Source organism: Pagrus pagrus (genome assembly GCF_965226575.1).
Source record: "Pagrus pagrus genome assembly, chromosome: 9".
Classification (NCBI taxonomy): domain Eukaryota; kingdom Metazoa; phylum Chordata; class Actinopteri; order Spariformes; family Sparidae; genus Pagrus; species Pagrus pagrus.
This window is the reverse complement of record NC_140193.1, coordinates 15,662,538-15,687,844: the sequence shown is the minus strand read 5'-3', so window position 1 is coordinate 15,687,844 and position 25,307 is coordinate 15,662,538. Positions and strand designations below refer to the sequence as shown.

General features: G+C 40.5%; 1 protein-coding gene across 2 annotated transcripts in view; it reads right to left on the bottom strand.

The window, feature by feature from the left end:
* The window catches only part of tanc1b (tetratricopeptide repeat, ankyrin repeat and coiled-coil containing 1b), a 116,534-nt gene that overhangs the window by 15,067 nt on the left and 76,160 nt on the right, over nt 1-25,307 (bottom strand). For both annotated transcript variants that reach the window (XM_084361917.1, XM_084361918.1), the window contains exons 8-17: nt 17,786-17,908; nt 14,847-15,128; nt 14,584-14,738; nt 10,374-10,605; nt 9,844-10,010; nt 5,802-6,409; nt 3,514-3,622; nt 3,168-3,290; nt 328-564; nt 25-210 (exon numbers count right to left, since the gene is read on the bottom strand). In XM_084361917.1, coding sequence (XP_084218043.1) covers nt 25-210; nt 328-564; nt 3,168-3,290; nt 3,514-3,622; nt 5,802-6,409; nt 9,844-10,010; nt 10,374-10,605; nt 14,584-14,738; nt 14,847-15,128; nt 17,786-17,908 — 2,222 coding nt within the window. The remainder of the gene's footprint in view (nt 1-24; nt 211-327; nt 565-3,167; nt 3,291-3,513; nt 3,623-5,801; nt 6,410-9,843; nt 10,011-10,373; nt 10,606-14,583; nt 14,739-14,846; nt 15,129-17,785; nt 17,909-25,307) is intronic.

Sequence of the window (25,307 nt, the reverse complement as noted above, 5' to 3'; positions counted from 1 at the left end):
AATATTTGCATGCGTCAGTCGGACCTGTGTGTGTCCCATGCTGGAAGCTGCTATCAAAGCCTGCTGCAGAGCTTTGTTCTTCAGAGCGTAGTCCTGCTGCTGCCCCTCAGCACTCCACTCAAGCTCCAGCAGGTACTGGATAATGTCTGGGTGTCCTCGGAGAGCGGCATGGACCAGCGCACACTGGCCACTCTTATCTACATGATCGACCTGGTGGAAATACAGCATGGTTAGCTTTGAGGAGATAAATCCAACATGTGCAAAATTAACTGTATGTTTTCAAAAGCTTTGAGCTATGAGCTGCATTAGTCTGAGAAGACTCCTCACCTCAGACCCCCGCTTGCAGAGCAGCATGACAAGTCCCAAGTGTCCTGCAGCGGCTGAGAAGCACAATGGGTTCATGCCATTTTCAGACACCACGTCTACGCTGGCCCCGAACTCGAGCAGCAGGGAGGCAATTTCCTGGTGCCCGAGATGGCACTGGACGCAAAGCACCGGAGCGTTGTTCAGGACCTCCGTGCGGTAATTCACGTTCGCCCCACCCAGCATCAGCAGACGGCTCACCTGGTGGTACAAATAAAAATGCCAACACAGACAGCTGGGTCAGAACAATGTTTCCATCTTTGCACTTGTATCATCTTAATTGCACGTGTAACCCCTCTCATGGAGCTCCACAATCTGTACAACATACGATTCCCTCTATCCTTGCACGCTCAATTCAGATGAGGAAAAACTTGGCAAAAACACCCTTTCAAGGGGAGAAATGGAAGAAGCTCGGGAAGAGCAACAGAGGAGGGATCCCTCTCCTAGAACGGACGGACATGCAACAGATGTTTGTGTATAGAATCGACCCGAATAGCAAAATAAGAATCTTAAAAATTTGGATGTCAGAATTACAGATGCATGGGAAGCCTTATGCACTTATCATTCCTCTCAAAAAATACGTTCTAAGGTAGAAAAACATTAATCCCACACTATGTCACAACATTGCACAACGGCATTCATTATCTTTAGAAAAGATGAGATCTTGACTAGAATTTATAATGAAGTTGAACAATACACAACCTGAGTTTGTATGCAATATGTGCAACAAGAGATGGGGATATAACTACTTGCTATGCTTATGAATGTTTCCAATTTAACTTTGCAGGATTTGCGAACACCGTCATCAATGTCTAATTTAAACAGCAGCAGGATCTCAGAATTTAAGATACATTTGGTTTTCCTCTTGTTACTCATTTGATTCAGCCTACTCTTGAGAAAGGTCGGACACCAAATGAAGTGGTCACATTCTACTGAAGGCAATTATCAAGTGTGTTATTCTCTTCCACGTTGAGGAAATCAATAATAAATGCTTCGTCAAACACAACCAAGGAGCCAAATGAACATCCGACAACAGGAAATGAAACTGTGTGTTATTTGTTGGATCCAATGTGGAGTAAATTAACGGGGATCCTCTGTTTTTTTTCCCCCAGAGGACAGAACAAGGTCATTCAGTGAAAGTATCTTTGAGGGATTTTGGACTTGCACAAAATAACTTGCAAATAGACAATGAGGAAGACAAACAACAAGTGACGGAACAACATTGGAAACACTAGAAGAAATTTAGGATAATTTAGCTTTAAACAGAATACAACATTGCACAAGTGTATCCTTGTATGACTTTCTCTCCATTCATTTTGTGCTGACCTCTTAACTCCTCACGTTTCCCTTTTTCCTCATCCTGGCACACATTTCATCGATACCCAACTTCTTAATTTCCTGCATACATTTTTCATTTCTCCCAGCCGTGTATTAGAGAACAAGGATGCCAGGGAATTATCTGACACATACATGGCTGTGTGAAATAAGCAAATTACTACTTTAGTTTGGAAATATTAGCTACAAGATGCAAACTAAATGCATCTGCCTTTTTTAAAGAACACATTTTCTTATCTTCAAATAAGCGGTTGTGATACTGCAAACCGTTCTTAATTAATCAATGTAACATAGAACATCTTTTATCACTGACACTCTCGTTTCATTTGCTCTAGTCTACATTAATTGCTAACACAAGACACGCATACCGTAGTCTATCATTGTCCTGAACATACTGAGACGTGCAATGGGACAAATTGCAACCAAATACAAGAAAGGGAATTGCGAGAAAAATCTGAATTATTGTGAGATGTTATAAGGAAATAGAAAATGTGAAGAAAATAGCAAATGCAAGAGCTGGTGAAGCACAGAGGTTTCAGCTTTTATATTTAAACATATGACACAATATTGTTTGATAATATATCATAAAGTCACATGATCATCATCTTCTTGATAGCGCTGTAAGCATTTTTGCTGCTTTTTCTGTGAAAACCCTCATACATTTAATCATGTTTTAACTTCATTATAGATAACATTATACTTATACCAGAGCTGAAATCCTCAACTATTTTGAAAACTTTTTTTGACTGTTGGTCTGACAGAAAACGCAATTTGAAGAGGTCAGGGTATTAACTCACTCTTACTCTGATTATTTGTGTGTTCATTCACACTTTTGCCTGCCAGTATTTGCTTTTGGCATTGGGGTTAGACAAGAGACGACCATAAGACAATAATCGAGTTGCATCAGTCTTGAATGATGAGCATCTTCAAAATGCCTTCATGATGGTTTCCATTGTTAATCTGTGCTGAGCTCATGCTCATCCCCTTAAGTACGTGTAAAGAACAGAGCGTGACATTTATAATAATTCACAACTTAATTGCCATCTGTGGAGTCACCAAAGCATTCAGGGGGGACATTTGAGGATGTCGTGTGTTTCTAAAAATACTTTGTCTACTAATCATCCTGAGTGTGTTTCGAGAGTTTTAGTGAAATTATTTGGACTCTAAAATGTTTGATGAGATTAGATTGTCACCATGTAGAGTGTGTTTGTAGTTTTTGGATGAATTTATTAACTATTCATACTAAAAATCTACCAGATTCCAGTGTGATGTCTTCCAATTTCTTATTTTGTCTGAATGGCATCAAATAATGTGAGAAGATTCTTTTAACACTGGTATAAAACTAAGAAAGCATTTGACAAAATGGAACCAGCAAATGTTTGCTGTTTAAAAATAAGCATCACTTAATTTCCATCTTTTATCCTGTAATCAGCTAACGGGTTGTTTAAAGAGCTGCAGAACATCTTTACCTTGACATTGGGTGTATAAAGATTCCTCAGGGACGCCAAGGCTGCAGAAAGGCCATCGGCACTGCAGCTGATCCACAGAGCCTGTAGCACGCTGGATGACACACCTGTTTTCTTACTCAGGCCCTGCACACACACACACACCGCATATATGAATGCACAAACACACATACATAAAGTCGATGAACTTGAGCTGCACAAGTTGTCAGTGTTTCTCTTCACGTCCCAGGGCTTATCCTCTGCTGAACTCACACCATACATGAATAAAAAGAGAGTGACTGCATGTAATTCCCAGAGGGGCTCAATCAAATATGGATGTACAGAGCATGTATAGGTCCCATAAGTCTACCTTGAAGATGTGTGCTTTGAGGATGTGATGTCCCAGTTCCATGGTCTGCTGGCGATTCAGTTTCCCCTCTTGGCGCGAAAGCATGAAAGCCATGAGAGCGTGGCCAGTCCTTGGTGAGGAAACAGGAAAGGAAACTCAGTGGTGAAGCAGAATACGTAACAAAAAGAATGACAAACTTAATGTGAAAATCTTGAAGATTTTCATTTAAATACATGGAACGAGGCAACATTTGGCAACAGATAGTAACTGGGTGTCTTTGGTTACAGTCCATGAAAGATGCTATATTAATTTACTGCTAATGCAAACCATCTCCTACTGCTGCAGCTTCACATAAAAAGCATTTTACTGGTGAGACATGAGTTGACTTTTATTATGAAATAGTCACGGGAAATGCAGTGCCTCCAGTGATGTCACTCAGTGGCAGTTGCATTGTGGGTAATGTAGTCGCCAGGTTTAGAAAAGCAGTCCATTGGTGTAGTATTACACTCCTATAACACTGTTGAATTCATTATGGAGGGTTTGAAAACAAATTTAAAAAACACAGCTGAATCAGAGATCGCCTCTTTTATTCCACACATTCTTCTTCCTTTTCAAAACCTGCCGCCTTCATTTCCCACATTGCAATTTAGCCACTGAGTGACATCACTGGAGGTAATTTATCAGATTACAAAAGGCTTAACCTTAACCCTGTGCTACTTTTTCACAGATGCAGTAGTACCCCCCACGACCTGTAAACACACTTTAATGTGTCAAATTGGTGTAGTTACCCTTAAGTCAAATATTCATACATGAGACATTTAGACTAGCTAGTTACCCGGAGAAAGTGGTGGGAGATGAGAAAAATGCTCTTTATCAAGATAAACTGTAGATTTGTTTAAGTTGTTTTAACAGTTGTTTGCTACTATATATTTTACCAGAAGATGATGTATGTTTTGTGATGTGATGCTGTCTTGTAGTCCTATGTGGGATGATGCCCCACTGAAGGACTGGGAGGAGTGTAAAACCACTGGGCTCTCCTTTCCTTCTTCACTCTGGCATTAATTAATGCAGAACTTCATTAAAAGGACATGCATGACTGCAGATCACTTTGATCTGGTTCAAAATTCTCTCTATTCGTGCCCAGGCACAAACACAGAGGCAGTGCAGCAAGCCTTTGTCTGCGTGAGCATTCCCTGTGCCAGACTCTGAGCCTTTGTGTTTTTTAATGACGGAGTTGGAAGGCTGTGAATGACCAGAATATGAAGCTCGGCTCTGGTCCGTTTAGAGACACCGCTGTGTGAACAGAGGTGATGCTGACGAGCAACAGGGAGCTGAAAAAAAGCCAGCCAACGTCACATCATCCAATTTATTAAGTGTGAATGACTCAAGTATCTAGTGTGAGTGAGGGGGCTCCACAATTACAATTAGGGAGCGCTACTAGAGCAGATAAGCCTGTTGAACAGGGCAAGAGGGGCACTGCAGGAAAAAAATGATCATTTTCTGCCAACTGACGCATTTTCTGTATTTAGGAGGACTGATTAAAAGCGCCGTTTCTAATTTATGTCCCTAGTTAACAGGGACACAATAGTAGGAATGCACACTAATGACATGACTTTTATGAAATTAATCTATATTTTTGACATCCAACCTTTTCAAATTAGCATAGTCCCATATCTTAAGAGGAAATGCTGTTAGCTTTTGTTTTTTAATGTAAATTCAGCTTTTCAGTCTGCAGCAAAGATCTCTGTATGTAAGTAGCGTCCTTATGAATTGCTGATTGCTTTCAACAAAACAACAACAACTTGCGATACAGAACATTAGCAACTGCATCTTAAATACTGGGTTGCTATGATTACAATAAATATCTGGAACATTTTAAACTAAATTTCCACCCTGACTCAGAAATGAGTCATGCTGCACTTGTTGATTCAAACGTCGTACTTACTCTCAAAGTCCATCATGTCAGTTTACTTTTCATGCAAAGTGGTGGCCATGATTCAGAACCACACCGAGAAGTACAAAGGTTCATGAGAGTGCAGTGTGCTGTGCATTTTGTTTGTACTCAAAGGGCTGAATTTCAAGTAGCACTGCAAGACACGGTCTCAAAATAACTGTTAGGACATTGTGATGCCGTTTTAAAATTAATTTGACTACTGTCAGGCTTACAGATCGTTTGAGGTCTAATTGTGAAGCATTGCGAGAATATTCTCTGGATGCACCACAGACTTGTCAAGCCTGTAATAGTAGTCCACATTCCTAAAGGGAGAGCTGCTGAGCTACTGCATTTGCTTACAAAGCAGAGGACTGACCTGGGGTCACAGAGGAAGTCTGTGCTCTCTCCATCTGCTCTCCACACCAGCCATTCTCTGAAGGATGGGTGGCAAAACATGCGCGTCTTGTCCCGCCGCTTGATGAGGAAGCACGAGAGCAACTCCATGCGTTGTTGGAAGTCTTCCCATTGCAGCTCTCCTTGGATGAAGCCGGCGTTGATGGCCTGGAACAGCTGCTCGTCGGTCAGGGGGTGCAGCGAGGCGAGAGCCACATTGAGGATGGGCAGTGACCTCTCAAAGGCTGAGTTGGTCATGAACTTCATGTTGCACTGTAGCTGGTAGAGCTCCGCCAGAGAGACGGGCACGACTTTGTAGCTGGAGCTCTTGATCACCAGGTGGCCTCTCTCGAACAGATCAAGGGTGAGTTTGAGATACAGGTAGGAGCCCTGGCTGCGTGAAATCAGGTGGCCACTGAGCTTGCCAACTGTGATAGGGTCGGCCTTGCCGTTCAGGCTAATGTTGTTCATAATATCTTTGCTGCCATTGATGCGGTACTGGATATATGCGTTGAGGTCATTGCTTATCTCTTTGTTGTCAGAAAAGTCATCCAGGGAGATCTTGGAGAAGGGCAGAAGGCTGGTGATCTCCTGCGGAGGAGACAAGGTAAAGACAATTCAGTTACATGGGACAAGTTATATTTGGGGAGCCATTTGCTTAATTTACCTATTGCAATTTAGCCTATATTAACCCATTAAGACCAGTTGCAACGTTTGCGTGCTCCTCCCGTTAGGCCATCGACTCACGACGTGAGCGTGCTTTGGATGTTGTCACTTTCAATACGTGACTGAAGAAATGCATTGTGATTTGTTAATGAACATGAGAGTAAAGGCAAATATTTCCAATTAAAGCCAAAGTCTTTAGATCTTAAAAGGTTTTTATTTCAAGTCTCTCTCTGCTCCATCTGCAGAGGCATAGAAATAACATAGTGAATGTTGACAAGTCTGCCAAGTTTTTCAGAAAACCCTGGTTTCAGGAGGTGTTTTCAAACAATACCTGAGGTTTAAAAACTGCATTTCTAATGGGAGCCCTAGCTCTTAATGGGTTGAAGGAATATTTCAATGCTGGAAAGATAATCTTTTCATAAAACTGGGCTGTCGGTGCAGTGGAAAGACGCAAATATTTTTTATAGATGAAGGAAGTTAAATATTATTAATTTGCATATACTACCTACACTGTTACGATAACAAAGCTGGCTGAACATGTGCAAGTTTCCCTAAAAATCTCATTTCAATACCTGAATAACTAAGAGATTTTCTAGTTTGTCTCTGCAGTATAAATTTAATTCCTTATTAGCACAACAGACACATAGAAGAATTGCAGCTAAAAGCATTCTTCACATCCTACCATTTGAAAATAATTCTGCTTGTGTGCGCTTTCTATCAGAGGACTGCCTGTGAGCACCAGGGGAACAAACACGCTGAGCTATCAGGCCAAAGCAGACACTTGTTACTGCTGGAAATGTGGCTATGAGGGGGGGAAAAAAAAGAAAAAAGGGAAAAAAAAGGAAACAGGACTGGAAAAGTGAGTACTCAGAGGCAGGGGATGGATGGATGGGATGCTGCTGGTGGTGGTGGTGGTGGTGGGGGGCAACAGGCACACTTCTAGCAGAGGTCTGAGCCAGAGCTCACATTTCAATCTATGTCCTGGGGGTTGGAGAAATCAATGCACCTTAATCCTTCAATCCTCAACCTGTCTGAGGCGAGAGAAACATTGCCTCAGCGAGATAAGACTTTCTTCCTCATCACGACAAGGTACAGCAAACACACACACAAACATGTATTCGCACATGCACATGCACATGCACTGAGTCACTGAAATGCACTGATTGTAATCCCAGAGGTGGGTGAAGTGCTAGCAACACCTCACAGATAGGCCAGATATTAGTCTACCAAGCAGGAGGCAATATCCTGAGCCCCTCTTCTTCATAGGTGAAATCCTATTTGTTTGCTCAAAGTGTAAAACAATACAGTGACACTATCCATGACACTTTCTAAGCAGAAATATGATGCTTTGGTTGCAAACTGAGTAGTATATGTTCACAGCTTCCACTGAAGGAATAGTATTAATGTGACCTTTGCAAAGCCATATGATTGATTTGTCTGTTTTATTTACTACTCACTCAGACATTGTGACATCTGAATTGGACAAGCAAGTAGGGATTTAGCTTTTGTCACAAAATGTCACAGTTTTGTAACTGTAAAGACTCATGTATGAGTATGACTTATTGGATGTACATGACCTTGGTAATTTTTGCTGATCACGATTTTGCCCAATGTGTTAAAATGCGCGTTTGTTTACATAACAATGTCAACAACATTTTGCTTAAAGTGATGCCAGAATAACTAGCAGGGTTGTCCTTAACATTGTTAGACATGGGCACAGCAATTAAGCATTTTATCATACATTATATTGCTTTGGTTGTGTGGTATTACTTTATTTATGTTTGACTGAGCAAGAATTTTTAATATTCAATAGTTTAACATCCCAATTCCAATGTCCTAATATTAAGAAATATAAGTCCATTAATCTTAGATAGGCAGTACATGCATTATTATGCTATTATATTAGTATGTCAGTGTCATAAAGTGGTCTTAAAATCACAATAATATCCGCTTAATGCTATTAATCCTGGGGCAATATATCATCCAAGTTGTTGTTATCATGACTAGCGAGTTCAGAGGCTGTGATACAAATTCCCTCTAATTAAAATGCTGCTTCTCCAGTCCAACTAAATTCACTTTCACATAAATATATCAAGCAAACTGCATTGTGTGCAGTCAACTGGGACATCCAAAAAAATCCTTCCACAACATAAACTGATACTGACTAATAAATAAAGGTGAATACATAAGAGCTGAATACAGAATGTCATATATTGATTTAGCACATCCAGAGAAACTCGCCATAAACTAAATATTAATTCTGGCTCTCAGTTTGTAGTGCAGTGCATACTGATGGACTGCACCTCGGCCTGGCTTCTGCCTGAGCATTAATAACTGAAGTTCTGGATGTCAGTCAGCTATCACATTATTATCCCAGGCACAGAGCTTCATCCCAGCATAGAGAATAAGCCGTCGCGTGTCAAAGCTTCAGCTATCGCCAGTGTGAGTTCAACAAAGGCCCGGCACATCTCTGTAACTGGTCGACCTAGTGTCACTTTCCCTCCAAGCTAGTCAGCTCAAAGTGACTGACTGCTCCTTCCCTGCCACGCAGCCTTGATTCCCGGGTCACTGATACTTCAATTCCTTCTTGAATGTTCCCGGATACGCTTGACAAAAAAGGGTCTCTGTAGAGAGTCGAGTATGACAAGGAAAAGCAGCTCAGGAAAACCTTTCACCTCTCACACATGTCAAAATCTACAAGATTTGGCGGCAGTCAGTGAGAGTACCATGGAGTGACAGCAGATTGGAGGTTTGAGGTTTCTTACATTCTACAATCGTAGACATTAGCTAACCTACTGTAATAAGCTGATTACAACTGTCCCTTAGCAGAAGAAGCTTAGTTTGAAATGTTTAACGAGTCTGAATGATGACGATTTACTCTGTTTTAGTCCAAGAGCATAAGTAAGACACAGAGTTTGTACATAGCCAAATTCAACATTTTTCAAGCACTTCCAAGGTACCTTAACCCATAATTTCCAGGTTATAATGACATCTTAATTGTTACCATAAATGGAACTGCAATCCACAGCAATCAATGTATATTGTCACTTTGTTTATTTTACAGGATTTTTATAACAACTTTGATTAATTTTGATCTTGATTATTGCTAATTTCGACACCAGGAGATATAAAACAATTATGATGAAGGGATCATTTCATACCATATCCATATAATATTAAAGGATATTTGACTTTGTAGATAAAACACCAAATAATGTTGAAAATCAAGTATATTTGAATTCAAGCATATTCCTAACCTTGGAAACATGACAGTTAAAAAGCATTTTCCAAACTTTCAAGACTATGTTCAAACCCTGAAGCATGCTCAACAGTGTTTTAATCAATGAGCTCTTCCTTACCAGTAAGTTGACCCTGACAGTGACCACCAGTTTAAGCCAAGGGGGAAACTTGGCGATGATCTTAGTGATGAAGGAGGCGATGGTGTCTCCGTAGTCGGGCTTGTGGAACTCGGCTTCGTTCAGCCCGTCTATCAGGATGATGTGGTCCTCCTCTGGAATCTTTCGCTCTGGAAACCGTCACACAGTAACCAACTAAGGTCAGACAACGTGCAGCTCATAGCAACTATCAGCTTAACTAAACTGCCCCGTGGTTTGTACAGAAAGGTTCATGTTTAAGGTGACCTGAGAGACGAGGCCATTATACTGCAATGGTTGTCATTTAGAAACCTTATGGACAAGTGTAGTTTAGCCATGGTGTCAACAAAATCTAATCACATACTGCAAAAAAATGATTACTTTTAATGAGTGTTGCATCATCTGTAGAACATTTTCAACACAAGCTAAAAGCATCTACACTTCCCTTTGGAGTAACGTGAGAGTATTCAACGCAGTAGAAGCCTCCAAAGATTAAATGTATAATGGTGTTTTACCTTTACGAAGGTTGGCTAGTGGCTCGAGGACCCCCCTCCGGAAAGCTGCCATGGGGTCTTGGACACAGGAGCGCAGACTGAGCATGCTCTGGAGGTGAGGCTCCTTCAGCAGCAGCTCCCGGTACGCACTGAGCTGGTGTGCTCTGCACAGCAGGGCAGCGATACTATGTACAAACTCTGGCACCAGGCAAGTGTACGTGTTATCTGCCTGGCAGTAGTGATATGCCACAACCTGGAAAACAACGGGAAGGGAGAAAAGTAGTTAAAGGCAGGGTTATTTCAGATTGAAGACAAATTGAAATCATGTTCGCGTAATAAATTAGGAACGCAAATTAGTTTGGGCTTTAGCAATTACAAATATGCAAAGCCAGGAAGATTCAATAACCTCAAAGCATTTGTAAAAGCCAGCAGCCTTGTTGAGTAAAAAACACATTCTGTGGATGCAGTGTTGAGTCTGATGCCTTTTTATATTCATAACCTTCATAAAACAGAAAGGGAATATGACTATATCCACACAGAAGGGATGATGAAGTAATTGGGCAATGGCTGACCACCTCAGATAAACTCTCCTTTAAAAAGGAGCCAGTGGATCCCAGGTGGAGCTCTAAAAGAAGGACCTTCAGTGTCTGAACAGCAGCAGTGTTCAAAGGAGGTCTTATTTAGAAGGAAAAAGGAGGGACAGAGATGGGGAAGAAGGAAGGAGCGATGCCCTCGGGATGTGTGACTTCGTTCTAATTACAGTCCAACCTGGAGGAGCTGACACACTTCCAGGGGCAGCAGGAGGAGGAGCAGGTGATCACTCCTGTGCTTGCTCTACCTCTGCTGCTGCTGACGATCATACTCCATTAACAATGAACACCAGCTTTTAAACTAAAGCCTAACAGCACCGTCTTGAGCAACAGATAGAAGCTGTGAAATCATGTTTGGTAAATACAGTAAAATAAAGAAACCTGTTGTTTCTATTATACAGAATAGCGTTGGATAGGTGCCTGACTGCAGCAGTAGTGTAGAAGTAATATAGACTACTGCTTCATCAATTAACAATAAGAATCTCAACAAATGATGATGCAACACTCTGCAGTGCACCTGCAGTTCTTCATATTCTGTCACAACAATGACTTCACCGCTGAGAAACAACGACGAAAAAATGTGTCATAGTCGTAAGACATAAAACTGCAATAAACCATAAAATGTAATGGCCTCAGTGCCCCTGTTATGAGACCACTTTGAAATCAGTGATTAAAAAGAACTGACAGAATTCGACAGAAGCTGCTCAGTGTTGCATCAGTATTCACACATCACAGGAACAGAGCCCCTGTGAGAGCGCCTGTTGGAAACACTTTGCACAATAATTGGCTGGAGGGAGATTGCTTGGGTTTCATAGACGTTTAGATGAGCCTCACAGGCTGCTGTCTGGTGCATGAACTTTAGCGTTCCCAGTAGCAGAGGCAAACTGCTACAGGAGTCGTCTCATGCCCCATTTCACTACTAAGGAGGCATCCATGACAGGGCAAAAATGTTAAGCCCTGAAGGTGTTACAGGGACAGCAGGATGAGGACAAAGCAGGATCAATGGCAGAGTCCTGTAAAAGAGTCTCATTGGGAAGCTGTGCCACCCATCAAAAGAGCTAACAAGCCGCCTCACAAAGTTATTCAAATTTGGTGAATGCCACTGTGAATCTGAAATATTCTCTGGAACAAAGTGTTCCCTCATCCTCCTTGTTAAAACTCTCAGCAGGCAAAGCCACAGTTATTAAATTCCCCTGAGAGTTCAGCCAAATATGAATTTCCAAAATGGACTGAACACGTAGGTACTGCATGATGAGCAGCCCATCAATGCTGTTTACTGTGAAAACAAGAAGAGAAGTTTCTGCCACTGAAATCAATCCATGATGTTTAATGTTTGTGAGATGATTAGAAACAGATTGACAAAAGCGCACCACCACAAGAGCATCCCAAGAAGGTGGAGCTAATAATTATAAAACTGGAAGACAGCTGCAGGCAGCAACTCCAAGAACTGAGCCAAAGTGTATTACTGTAAGTAGAGAACATTTCAGACAGGTGCATTGCTGACTTGTCTGCCCACTGAGCAATTTTGATCATTATCAGAGAAAGCATTGCGGCAATATGGTCCAACTCTTGTTTGTTGTCTTTGCTGCCAACTCTATCACAGACGAGTGGTTGACAATAATGATGACAGTGTTGGCAACTAAAGTGCAGGAATGTTGTGATTGTTCACCTGTTACTATATCAAACTGGAGAGCCCGTTTTAAACTGAAAATAATGACCTGTTCACCTATAGACTGAATCCCTGCGACGTCATGAAAAAACAACAGTCACTTTCAGGTAAACAACTGGCGTGTGATTATCATTGCAGAGATATGTGAAATACAAAAACTTGTCTGCAATGTAACTTTCTGTGTAAAAATGAACTAAATATGGTAAAACATCGCTGCCTAACTGCTAGTTTGAGGTGAACTCATGCTGCCATTTTCTTTAGCCTGTGGCCCGACAGACCAACCTAACATAACCCTTCAATTAATTAGATTTACAGCATACACTTTGAAATAACATTATGAAAAACACAATTAAACTGTATGTAAACTAGTGCGTGATTTCTACCCGGAACTAATTGTAAACAAACATTGTGTTTTGCTCTATTTTACCCGCTAGTAAGCTAAGCTTTGATTAGAGTGACTTTATCTAACTCAGCTCAGTTTATTAGATAATAATAATACACTTTATGTATATAGCACCTTTCTTAACAAGGTTACAAGGTGACTGTAACAAAATTAAGTACTACACAGACAAGATTATGAGACGATTAAAAAGACACAACACAGGCAAACAGTTAAAAGTATGTAACTGTTCATAGATAGCTAGTAGGTAGGTTACACTACTGATTTAGCATTGTAATAATATAATAATGTTACTAAAAACGGATCAAAATCAATGCATCAGAACCACAGAAATCATCTTGATTTGTTTCACACATTCTTCTTCGTTGTCAAAACCTGTTGCCTACATTACATGTAACTCAGTCCCACACAGTTTAGATGGAGGTTCAACATGTTATCCATGCAGAGATAAGGAGTGAGCTGATGAGCTCACTTCTTTTAAACTCCACATTCCCAGATTTTATTTCTTATTTTCAAACTCTTCAGCCTGAACCGATGTCGCCTCAAGTGACATCGCCCGATGAAACCTATCAGACTTCAAACAGCTCTCTCTGGAGCCATACATTCCTTTATACAACTGTCTTCACATATACCCAGTACTGCAAAGCACCTGTAAACAAGCTTTAATGTGGAAAATCAGCACGGCAGCGCCGCTGGTTTGCTTCTGGCCACGGACTATAGATTTCAGTTTCTTTCTTGTTTGATGTCATTAGCAATCTCTCTCTGCTCTTATTTCTCTACCGTTAGCTAGCCAACACCCTTACCCTTAAAATGCCTTCAAAAATAGTTTTATGAAAAAGAAAATGGATGATGTGAAGTTAATGTCAGGCTGTACTGTAAGAAAAAGTGTGCTATTCAGAACAAAAAAATTCTATTATACTGTTAGTGTGGTCCCACGACAGTGCAGAGAAAGCCTGTTCTCACCTTACACAATGCAAATGCCTCGTATCTGTGAGCTAAAAGGGCAAAGACCCGAGCAGTACTTCTCTATCTTCCCACCTCTTCCCTGTCACAACGCAGTACTAAGGTGCTGCAGACATTAATATTGCTTCTCATGGCCACGTCTTTAACTAAGCTGACTGCTTTTAAAATCAAACAAGCCGGAGATATTAAAGGTCTCAGAAAGACCAATGGTGGCACAGTCTTTCATAATGTCAGCAGATTGCTGAAGACCATCCATATTTCATAGGCTGAATATCAAACAAATGAAAATAAACAACCATAAATCATATACAAACATACAAACATAAATCAACTGAGCAGAGCCGGTATCATCGGGCTACTGCAGTGCATCTCATACATACTGAAAGCAGCTCTGCACACCATGAACATCTTTGTAATAAGGGAGAGTTTCACTGGCAAGTACACACTGCAGAAGAAGATTTATTTTATGAAAAACTGACAGGAAATATGAAAATAAAGGTTTATGGGCATTTTTAGGATAAGTGAGACAATCTTTTCTTTTCCATTCAGGTTTCTTTGACAGCGTAATTTATCTTGAATGTTAAGGTAGAGTATTGGCTAAAGTTTTACCTTTGCAGCCAGGCGTTTGACTGCCTCCTCCCTCCGCCGCTGCATTTCAGGGGTTCCCGGGCAGCTGTTGGTCCTCAGTGTGTTGGTAGCACTGGAAGGTGGGGTGGGCTGCGGTGGCTGGCTGAGAGGGAGTTCAGCACCAGGTCCCCCGCCACCTGGATGATACAGAGGCACACTTGGTCATATATATGCAGACATTTAATAATTATTCTGCAAGCTAATATTAAAATGAAAATATAATACAAAATACTAAAATGTAATACTTTTAGGGGAGGCGCTTGGACTGTTGGAGGCTATTTGACGCATACGGCCCCCGTGGCAGCTCAGCGCCACTAGCCGTGAGATAATAGCAGTCTTGCCGTAACCCACGCTGCCCACTACTACAGCACCATGGTTCTCTGTAGACTCGCCAACCTTCAGGACATCTTCGAGCTGCTGAAAGAGCCAGTCTCGACCCACGAACACAGAGTCTGTGGTGATGCTGGGCACCTCAAACAACAAGGGCTTGAGCATGATGTCCACAGGTTTGTAGGGAGCAAAACGAGCTGAGGAAAAAGGACAGAAAAGAAACAAATTAACATCAGGATTTTGCCGTTATTTTCTCTGAAAAACATGCAGTATCAGAAACTGCTTTTTAGACAGCATTGTTTTTACATTGAAACAGCAATCTCTTCAGCAGCCTCTGAATCACGTGTGAATAACACAATCATGCAATGACAAGATTGGACCACTCAGCCTGTAATTTATCCCAGAATATATATATATCTTCCATCCTTTGCAGACAAACCTGCGTACATTACCATGTAACTGTACACCAGTTTCTCAGAAATGTGCAGCCCTAAACCTGAACATTGTAGTCTTAAAACTGTGTCTTTTTTCATTGTCTGCTTTAGCTTCGACACATGTTTCTTTGAGTGGAATCAGGATATAAGTGGACATGAGAGAGGACTCTCTATCTGGTCCACTTCAGCACTAATTACATCTAAGAACACTTGTTCATTCTTTTATAGCTCTCTGTTCCTCACTACTTATATAAGTATCACTGCAACTACCAATACTTATTTCACATACTCACCACTGCTGTTCTTTTTGAAAATAACAACACCTTTGGTCTGAGTAACTTCTTTGAAAGGGCTTACTCTTTTAACAATGGCTTAACTTTTGGGTTTGCAGATTTTACATTAAACATCTTTTTTAAAAAAGCAGTTTTTCATGTCAAACTGAAATAGATTGAAATTGAAATTGTTTTCCAAGCTATATTATTCAAAAAATGTATTCATCTTTCAGCTTGGAGAAAATGTATTTATCATTTAGCAGGCAAAAAAAAATGATCAAAGTGGGCAGTGCTGATCAAATATGAACCGCGATTTAGTTCATTGTCTGTTTCTTGCCTTAAAAAGTTTTCAAAAACATATTTTAGTGTATTGTTTAGATGTTATATCATATTATTTGTTACCAGCTAGACACCTTCCTGTTTCAAACCTTTTGAGCACAAAGGAATACCACGACCCCTTTTCTCTGTTTGTGCCCAGTGTCATTACCACATGCTAATAACTACATCATAATGATGGATTACTTATTTCAAACACATTTCTATGTCCATGAGTTATTTCACAGGGAATTATTATTTCAAATACTTGAAATAAATCATAAGTAACGGCTGCTTGGAAGGGATAACATTTCCATTTTGGAACGATGGTTGGAAGAACTCCAAAGTATACACAAACTTAATTTATGGGCCGAAGAATGAGATGCCATCAACATATCCTTTAAATTAATCATTGATGTTTTTCACTTTGTCCTCAGTGTAGTTTATCTAAATAGGACAGAAACATTTACATAACTCAGTCAGATATAAAGATACATGTGAGGTCAATATATAATATTAATATTATACATATATTTATAGAGTATTCTGTTGGACATTTGTTAGCAGACTTTTGACCTGAGCTGTTGTGTCGGCTGTGGTGTTGTTCACGCTCTCACCTCTACTACAAGAAAACAAACCATTTCTCACTTCTTCACTCACTTTAGTCTAGAAGATTTTAAGACTGTAACATGAAGTGTGATGCAACTGTCTGCAGGTCCTGACAATAACAGAGCACTAAATACAACATATATTCAGTCTGAACAGACATGTGCTGTTCAGTACTGATGTTTCTTCCACAAGGATATAAAAAATAATCCACTGACATGATGCTTCTGTATCAACTTCATGTTTAAAGAGGTGTGGAAAAGGAAGAGGACGTTTTCAAAAGAGGGTTAAATAGTTTGAGTATCTAATGATGTCATTTTCAATTATTCATGTTCGCATCAAATATTCACTCTGTGGGATTTTGCTCAGTGAGACCGAGGTTTCAAAACATATAACCAAGATGAAGGCTGGTGAGCCGAGGAAACCATACATGATTTTATCCACAGACTTAAATGAGCGGCGGAAACATGCTTTATGATCGTATAGCTGTTATATAAATCAGTGCATACTTGCAAGTATTTGCACAGTTTTGTTTGTGCTTCTGCACTTAAGCACACTGGATTATAAATTAAACAATGACAATGAGTGTTAAGTGCTGACGTTAAGCTTAAATTTGAGGGTGTTTACAGTCACCCCAGATGAACCCAGCACGGATGCTAGCACATATTTATACATACCTCTAAACGGTATAAAGAGGTACAATTCCCACATTGTTAAACTAATATGGATGTAACCACAACAAACAAAACCAAGCTGAAACACAGCACATTATCCTCATACCAACTGTCTTGTAATTTAAAATCTAGTGCACTGGAGTCAAAAGTATGAAACTATCTACAGACTGTACCTTATATTGTCCTGTATGTCAGTATCATCATGCATTTATTCTAACTTAATACAAATGAGTTTTTTATTAGTAGTGTATATAATACAATATGTAATTAGCGATATGCTGCCCCCCATTTGTTTTGAGTATGAATTTGATGGGCGGCCAATTCTTACAAATTGCACCTGTAATGAATCAGTAATATAATATACATTATTCAGTATTTCTTTCTACACTGTGGTGGTGTTACTTTTACTTAAGTACAATACCTGAGTACTTCCTTCACCTCTGGCCACATCAAATATGTAACCAATTAATGAATTGGCTGCTAACTGTATTAGCTGATGTGTTTTTTTCAGGTGTTCCTGGTTGCCTCATGTGTATCTACAGTACATCAATACCTTTAGAGTCCTGAGGTGGCCTTCCTCCTGTATTATGCCAGGGTAGGCGAATGGATGTCCGAAGGGGGGTGTTACGCTGTTCATCAAGAAAGCTCAGGTCTTCCAGCTTTGTGGAACTGGTTGCTGTAAACACAGACAGAAATAAAGAGAGTGACGCAGACGACGCTTTGGTACATCGACTATAAAGAGTAAGACAGAAACACACACAAGAGTAAAGAAGATGTGTGGCACATTTGGCATCTCTGTGAGAAGATGAGTGAGGAAGAGGCAAGCCAGTGCATTCTGACATTTGCAGTTTGCTTGAGGCGGTGTGCGCAGGTACCAGTATACTGTAGCAGAAAGAATAACAGTATCCCTGAGTCAAGACAGAAATGCTGCTTTTTTTCCCCTTGATTTGAGCTGACAGCTACACCCAGTATAGCAGTGAGAGGTCTGTCCCCACTAACACCCCCACTGGGATAAAAAGGGAGGGCAGATTACCTTTCTTAAAAACACGACGAGAGAAAGCTACAGAAATGTTCTACTTTACAGGTTCACTGCCATATAAGACATCACTAATTACTGTCAATCTACTTATAAGAACAGGACATTTCATTGTGATTGTGACAGAACAGACAATATTTGCAAATCGCACAACCATTCAAGAACATGGGAAAATAGCGTGACTATCGACCTTACTTCCAGCACCCATGATACCTTGCACAAATTATGGGTGCGACTTCCTCCTTCCTCATCTTGTCACTTAACTGGAACCAATGCTTTCCATGGTTCTTAGAGCGACTGGTACAGCGTATCATTCATTCATAGAGATCTAGGTTAGTGACTTAATCGAGTGAATACTATTACACTATTATTATTGCTTTGCACACTTAACTATCGCTTTCAAACCCTTGAAAGCACCACCGCTAGTTCTACCGAGCACCAGGACTATCCCCCATAGTCATTTTCCCCGTAACCCCTAATCTTTCAACCTCTTAAAATGTAGAGGGACTTGAAAATAAACATTTCAGGATGGATGTCTCCTCCTGAAATCAAACTCTGCAGATGTACTACAGTACTTGATAATCCAGTGATAACAAAGCAAACTTTCTCTTTTAACTGTAGCACACAAACTGTAAAACATAATAAAGATGTGCATTAGAGCAACAAGGTCTCTCCTCCAATTGATGCTCACTGTTCAACAATTTTATCACCATGGTGATCCATGCTCTCTTGGCCCTGTTGAAGAGCAGAATCAAAGACTCTGCTCTCTACTTTCACAGCCTCAGCTAGGACGAGACTGTCACAAACACTCAACTCTTCTCTTCACTCCCTCTCTCCCCTCACTTGGTCGCTAACTTACTCTCTGGAATGTCCCACTAATTAAAAACCCGTCTGCTGACAACAGAGGAACTGAGGACGCTGCCATCAATACAACTTTGACTGGAATAAAAAGAAGGCCCTCATGGCTACTTTTACTGCAGTGGACTGTGCTTTTACCATTACCTATAATGCATAAGGCAAAATAAATAAGTCTGCAAAGATAAACACATAATCTGAGTGCAGATCAATACAGCAGTATTACTTGAGCAAACCTGGTTCTAAGGCTAAACTGAGCAGCTACTTACATCCAACAGCAGAGCCAGAAAGAGCAGTGGGAACACTCAAAGCCCTCCCCTTGTCCCCAGCATGCAGGCATACAGGCAAGCAGGCAGGGTGCAGACCCTCAGCTAAATCTCTGGAGAGTGCTCCCAGTGGATGAGCTCACCCAGGGCACAAAAGCGATTCCTCTGCCCCAGTGCTCCCATGCAGGCACACTGACAGCATTCAGCTGCTGAGCAGAGGGCTTGGCTGCCCCCCTCTCAGGAGCTCAGCCAGTCACAGCATCCCCAGCATTGGGCACTCGCTGACTGAAAGCTTTCCAGAGTGTCATCCTCCCTACACATACACCTCTGTCCATGTGCTGCATGCATTTTGCACACACACAAAATTTGGTAAGCGAGCAGCAGAGGGTGAAAAGGGAGTGGATTAGAGGAAATATAAATGGAAAACCAAGGCATTAAGACTCCAGTGGCTGATTACTGTTTGTAATGGGCAGCTACTGTAGCATTAATCAATGATCCTGGCAGGAGTGGGGTAGAAAAAGCAGCAGTCATAGAAGAGATGGACAGAAAATCCACCCTCTGCAGCAAATCACCACTAAAGCCCAATACTGACACATGGAAAGGGTCTTTCTCTTGTTATCTTCTCCGATTTCTTTAAGATTTCTGAAGGGGAGAATGCAGAACCCCCATCCTACAACCAGACACATCTTTCTGCCCATGGGTCCAATAAGCAACCCAGTTTGACTTGCCTAAGTATTTTAATGCACACACTCCTTCATTCCTGTCTGCGATAATGCATCCTGCACCATGAACATTTTTCCTTTCTGTTAGGTTATATCTCTTGTTATCCGCAATTCTTCCAAGGCTAAGAATTCCCATAGGACGCCTTCACATCCCTCCAACCCCCCTCTTCAATTCAGTTTCTGCTCTCAGCCTCCAGATTCCTTCCTGTTCTTGCACATCTGTACTCATTGATACATATGATACCTTGAAGTCTTTGCTCGCAGTGACTTTGACACATTTGTGCAGCTTCAGACTGTGTTCAGATGAAAATGGGATTCTTTTTCCCTTAGGCAGGTCCGCCCTTTGATACCTTTAGCTGCATGTTTCCCCTGACAGAACAGAGAAGAGGGCTGAGCTCTGCTCCATCCACTGCCCCCCTTATCTTCCTCAGTTGACTCTACTCTGCTCTTTAGCAATGGATACAATCAGTACTCCCACCGTCTTACCTTTTCAAGTTTGCAGGCTTTCATTGTAACCATTGTGTGACACATATAAGTAAGAGTGAAAGACAGTTTTTAGAGTGAGGCTGGAAGTTCTGCAAATTCCCTCAAAAAATGCACCGCAGAGTATTTGGCTGCTATAATACAGATGGGAGTCCGATTCCCAAAGTAGTAAGTGTGGAGGCGATAACGACAAATTATTACTGTGATGATCATCTTAACGTAATTAATAATTAAAACAATTTGTTTTAATATTTAAGCATTGAGAACTATGAACCTGCAAATCTTGTAATAAGACATTTGTTATAATAACATGACATAGAGTCAAACAGATAAAAGATAATTATCATCCACCCATAGATATCAGTGATACTAAGTGCTTCAGAAAGTGGTGGTGATTCTTGTTAATGTACAGGAAAGTCCTGATTCATGCACACTCTAAGCAAGAACTTTACTATGTTTCTGTCATGGATCTATGTCAGTGGATCTTTTAATATGAAAAAGAATTATGATTGTGACGATATTATGATTTATTTTGGAGTTTTTCCAAAAATGGTGCTTTCATTGGGTTATTCTGTTTGCCACTGCAGCATGCATTCATTTGTCAGGATTTGTCTTAGAGATTTAACTTGGCATAAAGAAAACCACAGAGTCAGAGCGGTTGATGGCCAGTTCTGATTAAAAATCGAACCAAATGTACTCAGATCACAGAAGCAGCTTGCTAGAAACGTTTGATACAAGAATTCCACAACGTGGCGTGAAGTGTTTCTTTGAAGCTGTACTTACTGGAGGAATACTGCTGCTTTTAACCAAATGCTAACATGCAACATTCTAACAATAATAATGCTAAAACTAGAAGTCAGAAGTCAATATTTCCAAGTCGGCGTTCCCGTCTTCTAATCTAAAGGTGTCCCAGTGCATCTGCATTGGAAAACACGAGTGGACGCCCCCACAGCAAACTGATGTTTGTATGGCAAATCTTGGACCTTTAAAAGCAACTAAAGCAGCTGATTTAATAGATTAGCACATGTAAAAAGAGACAGGAGGAGTAGGCTCATAATGCATGAAAAAATAAAGGAGATACAAGGTAGGCTAATAGTTCACTGTGTGTGCCACCATACTGCTGTGATGTCATGTATGTTTATGTCTGTAAAATCGGGCTGGGTGGATCTTTCCCGAGTCTCCAACTTCGAATTCAAACTTGAATGACCCTTCCATTGGACTTTTCTGTAACTGTGGTCCATTATTTTAGCGTTCCGAGTACAATGGATTGCAGCGTAACATGTTGATATTTAGCAGGTATAATTTTTATCAAGTTCACCATCTTAAAATAAGTGTGTTTGAATGTTAACATTTGCTTATCAACACTGGTAACAAAATACAGCTGAGGTCATAGAAGGGCAATTACTTTTGCAAGTATTTGCTCATAAACTAAACTATTAGGAAAATTTTTACTTTGATCTGAAGTTAAGGGATCTCACCCTTGACATATGTCATGAATTTCTGTACTAACCTTCAAGGCATTATAATCTGGACCGAAGTGAAGGACCAACCTGCTGAATCAGGTTGCTAGCGTGGCTAAAAAGCATACTTACTATCTCAAATAACTTTGTTCTACATTGCACATAATTAAAAGCACAATAAAGAGCGAGAGTGGCTTAAGAATGGATTTTCTACACAGGAACATCATGCAGAAACATGGAGCACAAAGTCATTCTTCATTGCAAAACCTCTGTGCCAAGAGCTATAGCTAGTAAGAGAAGAGATTTTGATGAAGATATGCATGATGCCGTCATGACAGTCATGTAGTTCCTCGACAACTACTGAATTACCTAATTCTCAATAGTGGAGTGCTGTCAGTCAAACCTACCCAGATGGCTTGGTGGCAGAGAGTACTTAGCCGACACACTGTCCCCTTGAAACTGGATTTGGCAAGTTGTAATGTGTCAATGGAGTGCCACTGAGCAGAATATTTAAATGTCTCTTCAAAACTCAAGCAGATTGATCTCTGCGCTGGTTTTTATTTTGCTCATGCTGTGACATAGAGGCACTGACAATTCTTTGAGAATGGACATTTTAAAATGTGACCTTTCCAGAGAGCAGCAGCATATGGATGGGTTATCTGTTCTTTCTGCTTTCTTTTCAGTCTGTAACCAAACAGATCGATGTCTACATAAAGCTGGAAGCTGAGGAGAATTCCTTGGCTACCTGAAGACATCACAAAGCATTGACAAAAAGAGGTCGACAAAAGTGACAGCAGACAATACTGTTTTGAAAACTGGAAAAGACATGAGCATACAGATATCAGATAAAACAGTTACATCATGCCTTTTTGTTCCAGTACTACAGAGACTACAGCAGATCAAATTTAAAAAGCCATAACTTGTCTCCATGCTGCAGTGCTGCAGCAGTTTAAAAAACATGATTTTTTAATTTGAGAAAATTACTGCCTGACCTCCGTAACATCACTGAGTCACAGATGATGTTCACATAGACCAGATGGAGATGACTTCAGCCTTCTAATAAAACACAGCTGCACAATCCTTACCTTGTCACTGTTCTCAAAGGTTTTGAAAGAGGAACAACATATCCTTGAAGTTGCACGCAGCAGTCCGTAGACTTAGGTCACACAGCCTAATAAAGGATCTTGGATCCATTATCATTAGTAAAGTTATCACACAGCATGAGTTTTCCCAGAAGATGAGAGGACTCTGGAGTAGAAACAAACATTGAGTGTGTACTGTACCTCAACTGGCTCAGACCACAAAGCTCTGTTGAATAGCAAAACACCACAGATGCATTGTAGCACCATTCCTGAGCCACAGTGACCCAAACTCAATCTCTCTGTCTGGGCAACCTGACCACAAGCAGCTCAAGCTAAGATTTCAAAACCATGGCATTCCAGTGGCCAGAACTAATATGGCCCTTTGACTCTGTAAGCCTTTTTAAAAAAGCTTAACACAAATAACTCAAATATAGAATTCGTATTACGGAAGTATAATGGAGGGAAGAAAGGATTGAAAACATGAAGGAAGGAAGGAAACCATTTTACAAACTGTTTTTTTAGATGCATAAACATTAATGGTTGCTGCAAAATTTGACATTTGAAAGTGTCCATGTGGACAAAAGGTTAGTGTTGCTAATGGGTTGACTACCTTGCTCAGACTGAAATATGAGGTCAACGCTGTTCACGCTAACATCATTAAACACATTTAAATTATTTCCCACATCAATTTTGAAATAACTTCTGATACAAATACATATGTCAATACGTAGATACAAAAGATATGTAGTCTTTACCTCTGCTTAATCGTTGAGTGGCAACACCATCTCTTCTTAACAGTGTTAAGATGAGAGTGGTACTGCAAGCAATCTAATAAAATATTTAGTGATTGAAACGGGAAGAAAAACTGTTTGACTCTCTTCTCTTTTAGAGAGTTTGTCTGGTGCAAATCACCTGGTCTGACCTGCAGGGTTGCTCATTTATGTGATAAATTTTGATGGATAACTAATTGTGACATGTAAAACTGCACCATACCGAAAAGTATTAAGAATCAGAAATTAGACATTATTGATTTCAGAGTCAAACAAAGTCATTATTCAGAATGCCATTTATATCCCTAGCAAAAAAATCTTGCCTGTTTGGTAAGAGCCGTCTCAGCAGGCTTTTCAGACTGGGCTGCGGAGAGAGGACTGCATTATCAAGGGTGCTGTGAGGACATGAGAAAAACATTTTTTTCCCAGGTCCTTTGAAAACACAAAGAAGTGCAGGAAGAAAAAAAGCCAATAAGATTTCTTGGGCTTTCTAAAGTATACATCCCACACAGCCCTCACATGTGGTCAGCTATGACCTTTAAACAGGGTACATTTTGATATAAAATGGATGATAAATGCCTGTGGTGCCTGTTGGGGGCTGCCTATGTGACAACTTTTTAATGGTGCCTTACAAGAAAATATGTTTTATGAAGAATGGTGGCCAAGATAACACCTCAGAGACAACCGACTAATGATGCGATTGCAAAGTGCTCCATAGGCATCTGAATTCAGAGGTGACAGGTGGTCTAAGTTCCCACAGCAGCCCACGGACAGGCTAGCCACAGTATGAATGTGTGTGTTCAGTGAGGACGTGCAAATGACACTTCTGGGCAATATGCGGACATTCCTCTTCATACATAGCTAACATTCTAGAGGCCCAGCTATACATCTGTTGATTGGCATGAGACAGATGGACAAAATCCACTTTGCCTTGGAGGAAATTTGTGCTGCAACTTTATTTCTCTTAATTGCTGTATTTATTTAGCTTTTCCAATATTGAAACAATTGTTTTAAGAATAGTGCAGCGTTAAAATGGGCACAATAATACTGCACATTTAATACTTTTTCTTTATTCTAGGCAGTATCTAGGCGGTGTGTTGGGCGATTGGATGAATACATCAGCTATCAGCGTTTGGCCCAATTCAGCTGCTTTTTGGGGGTGATTGTTTTAGGGTGAAATTGGTAATTTTATTTTTGCTAATTTAACGGCCGCCTTCAGATGAAATAAGTGAGAGCCACTGCTCAGCGACAGATTCTCATTCAGCTAACCCAGTAGCAAAAAAAGACCAGCAACTGGAGAGAGAGGCAGGATGGAAAAGCAGTGTGTAGAGCCAGAATACTTTCAAATCTAATTATGTGAATTAAGGATTTATTTCGACCAAACCAGAGTGACTAATGGAA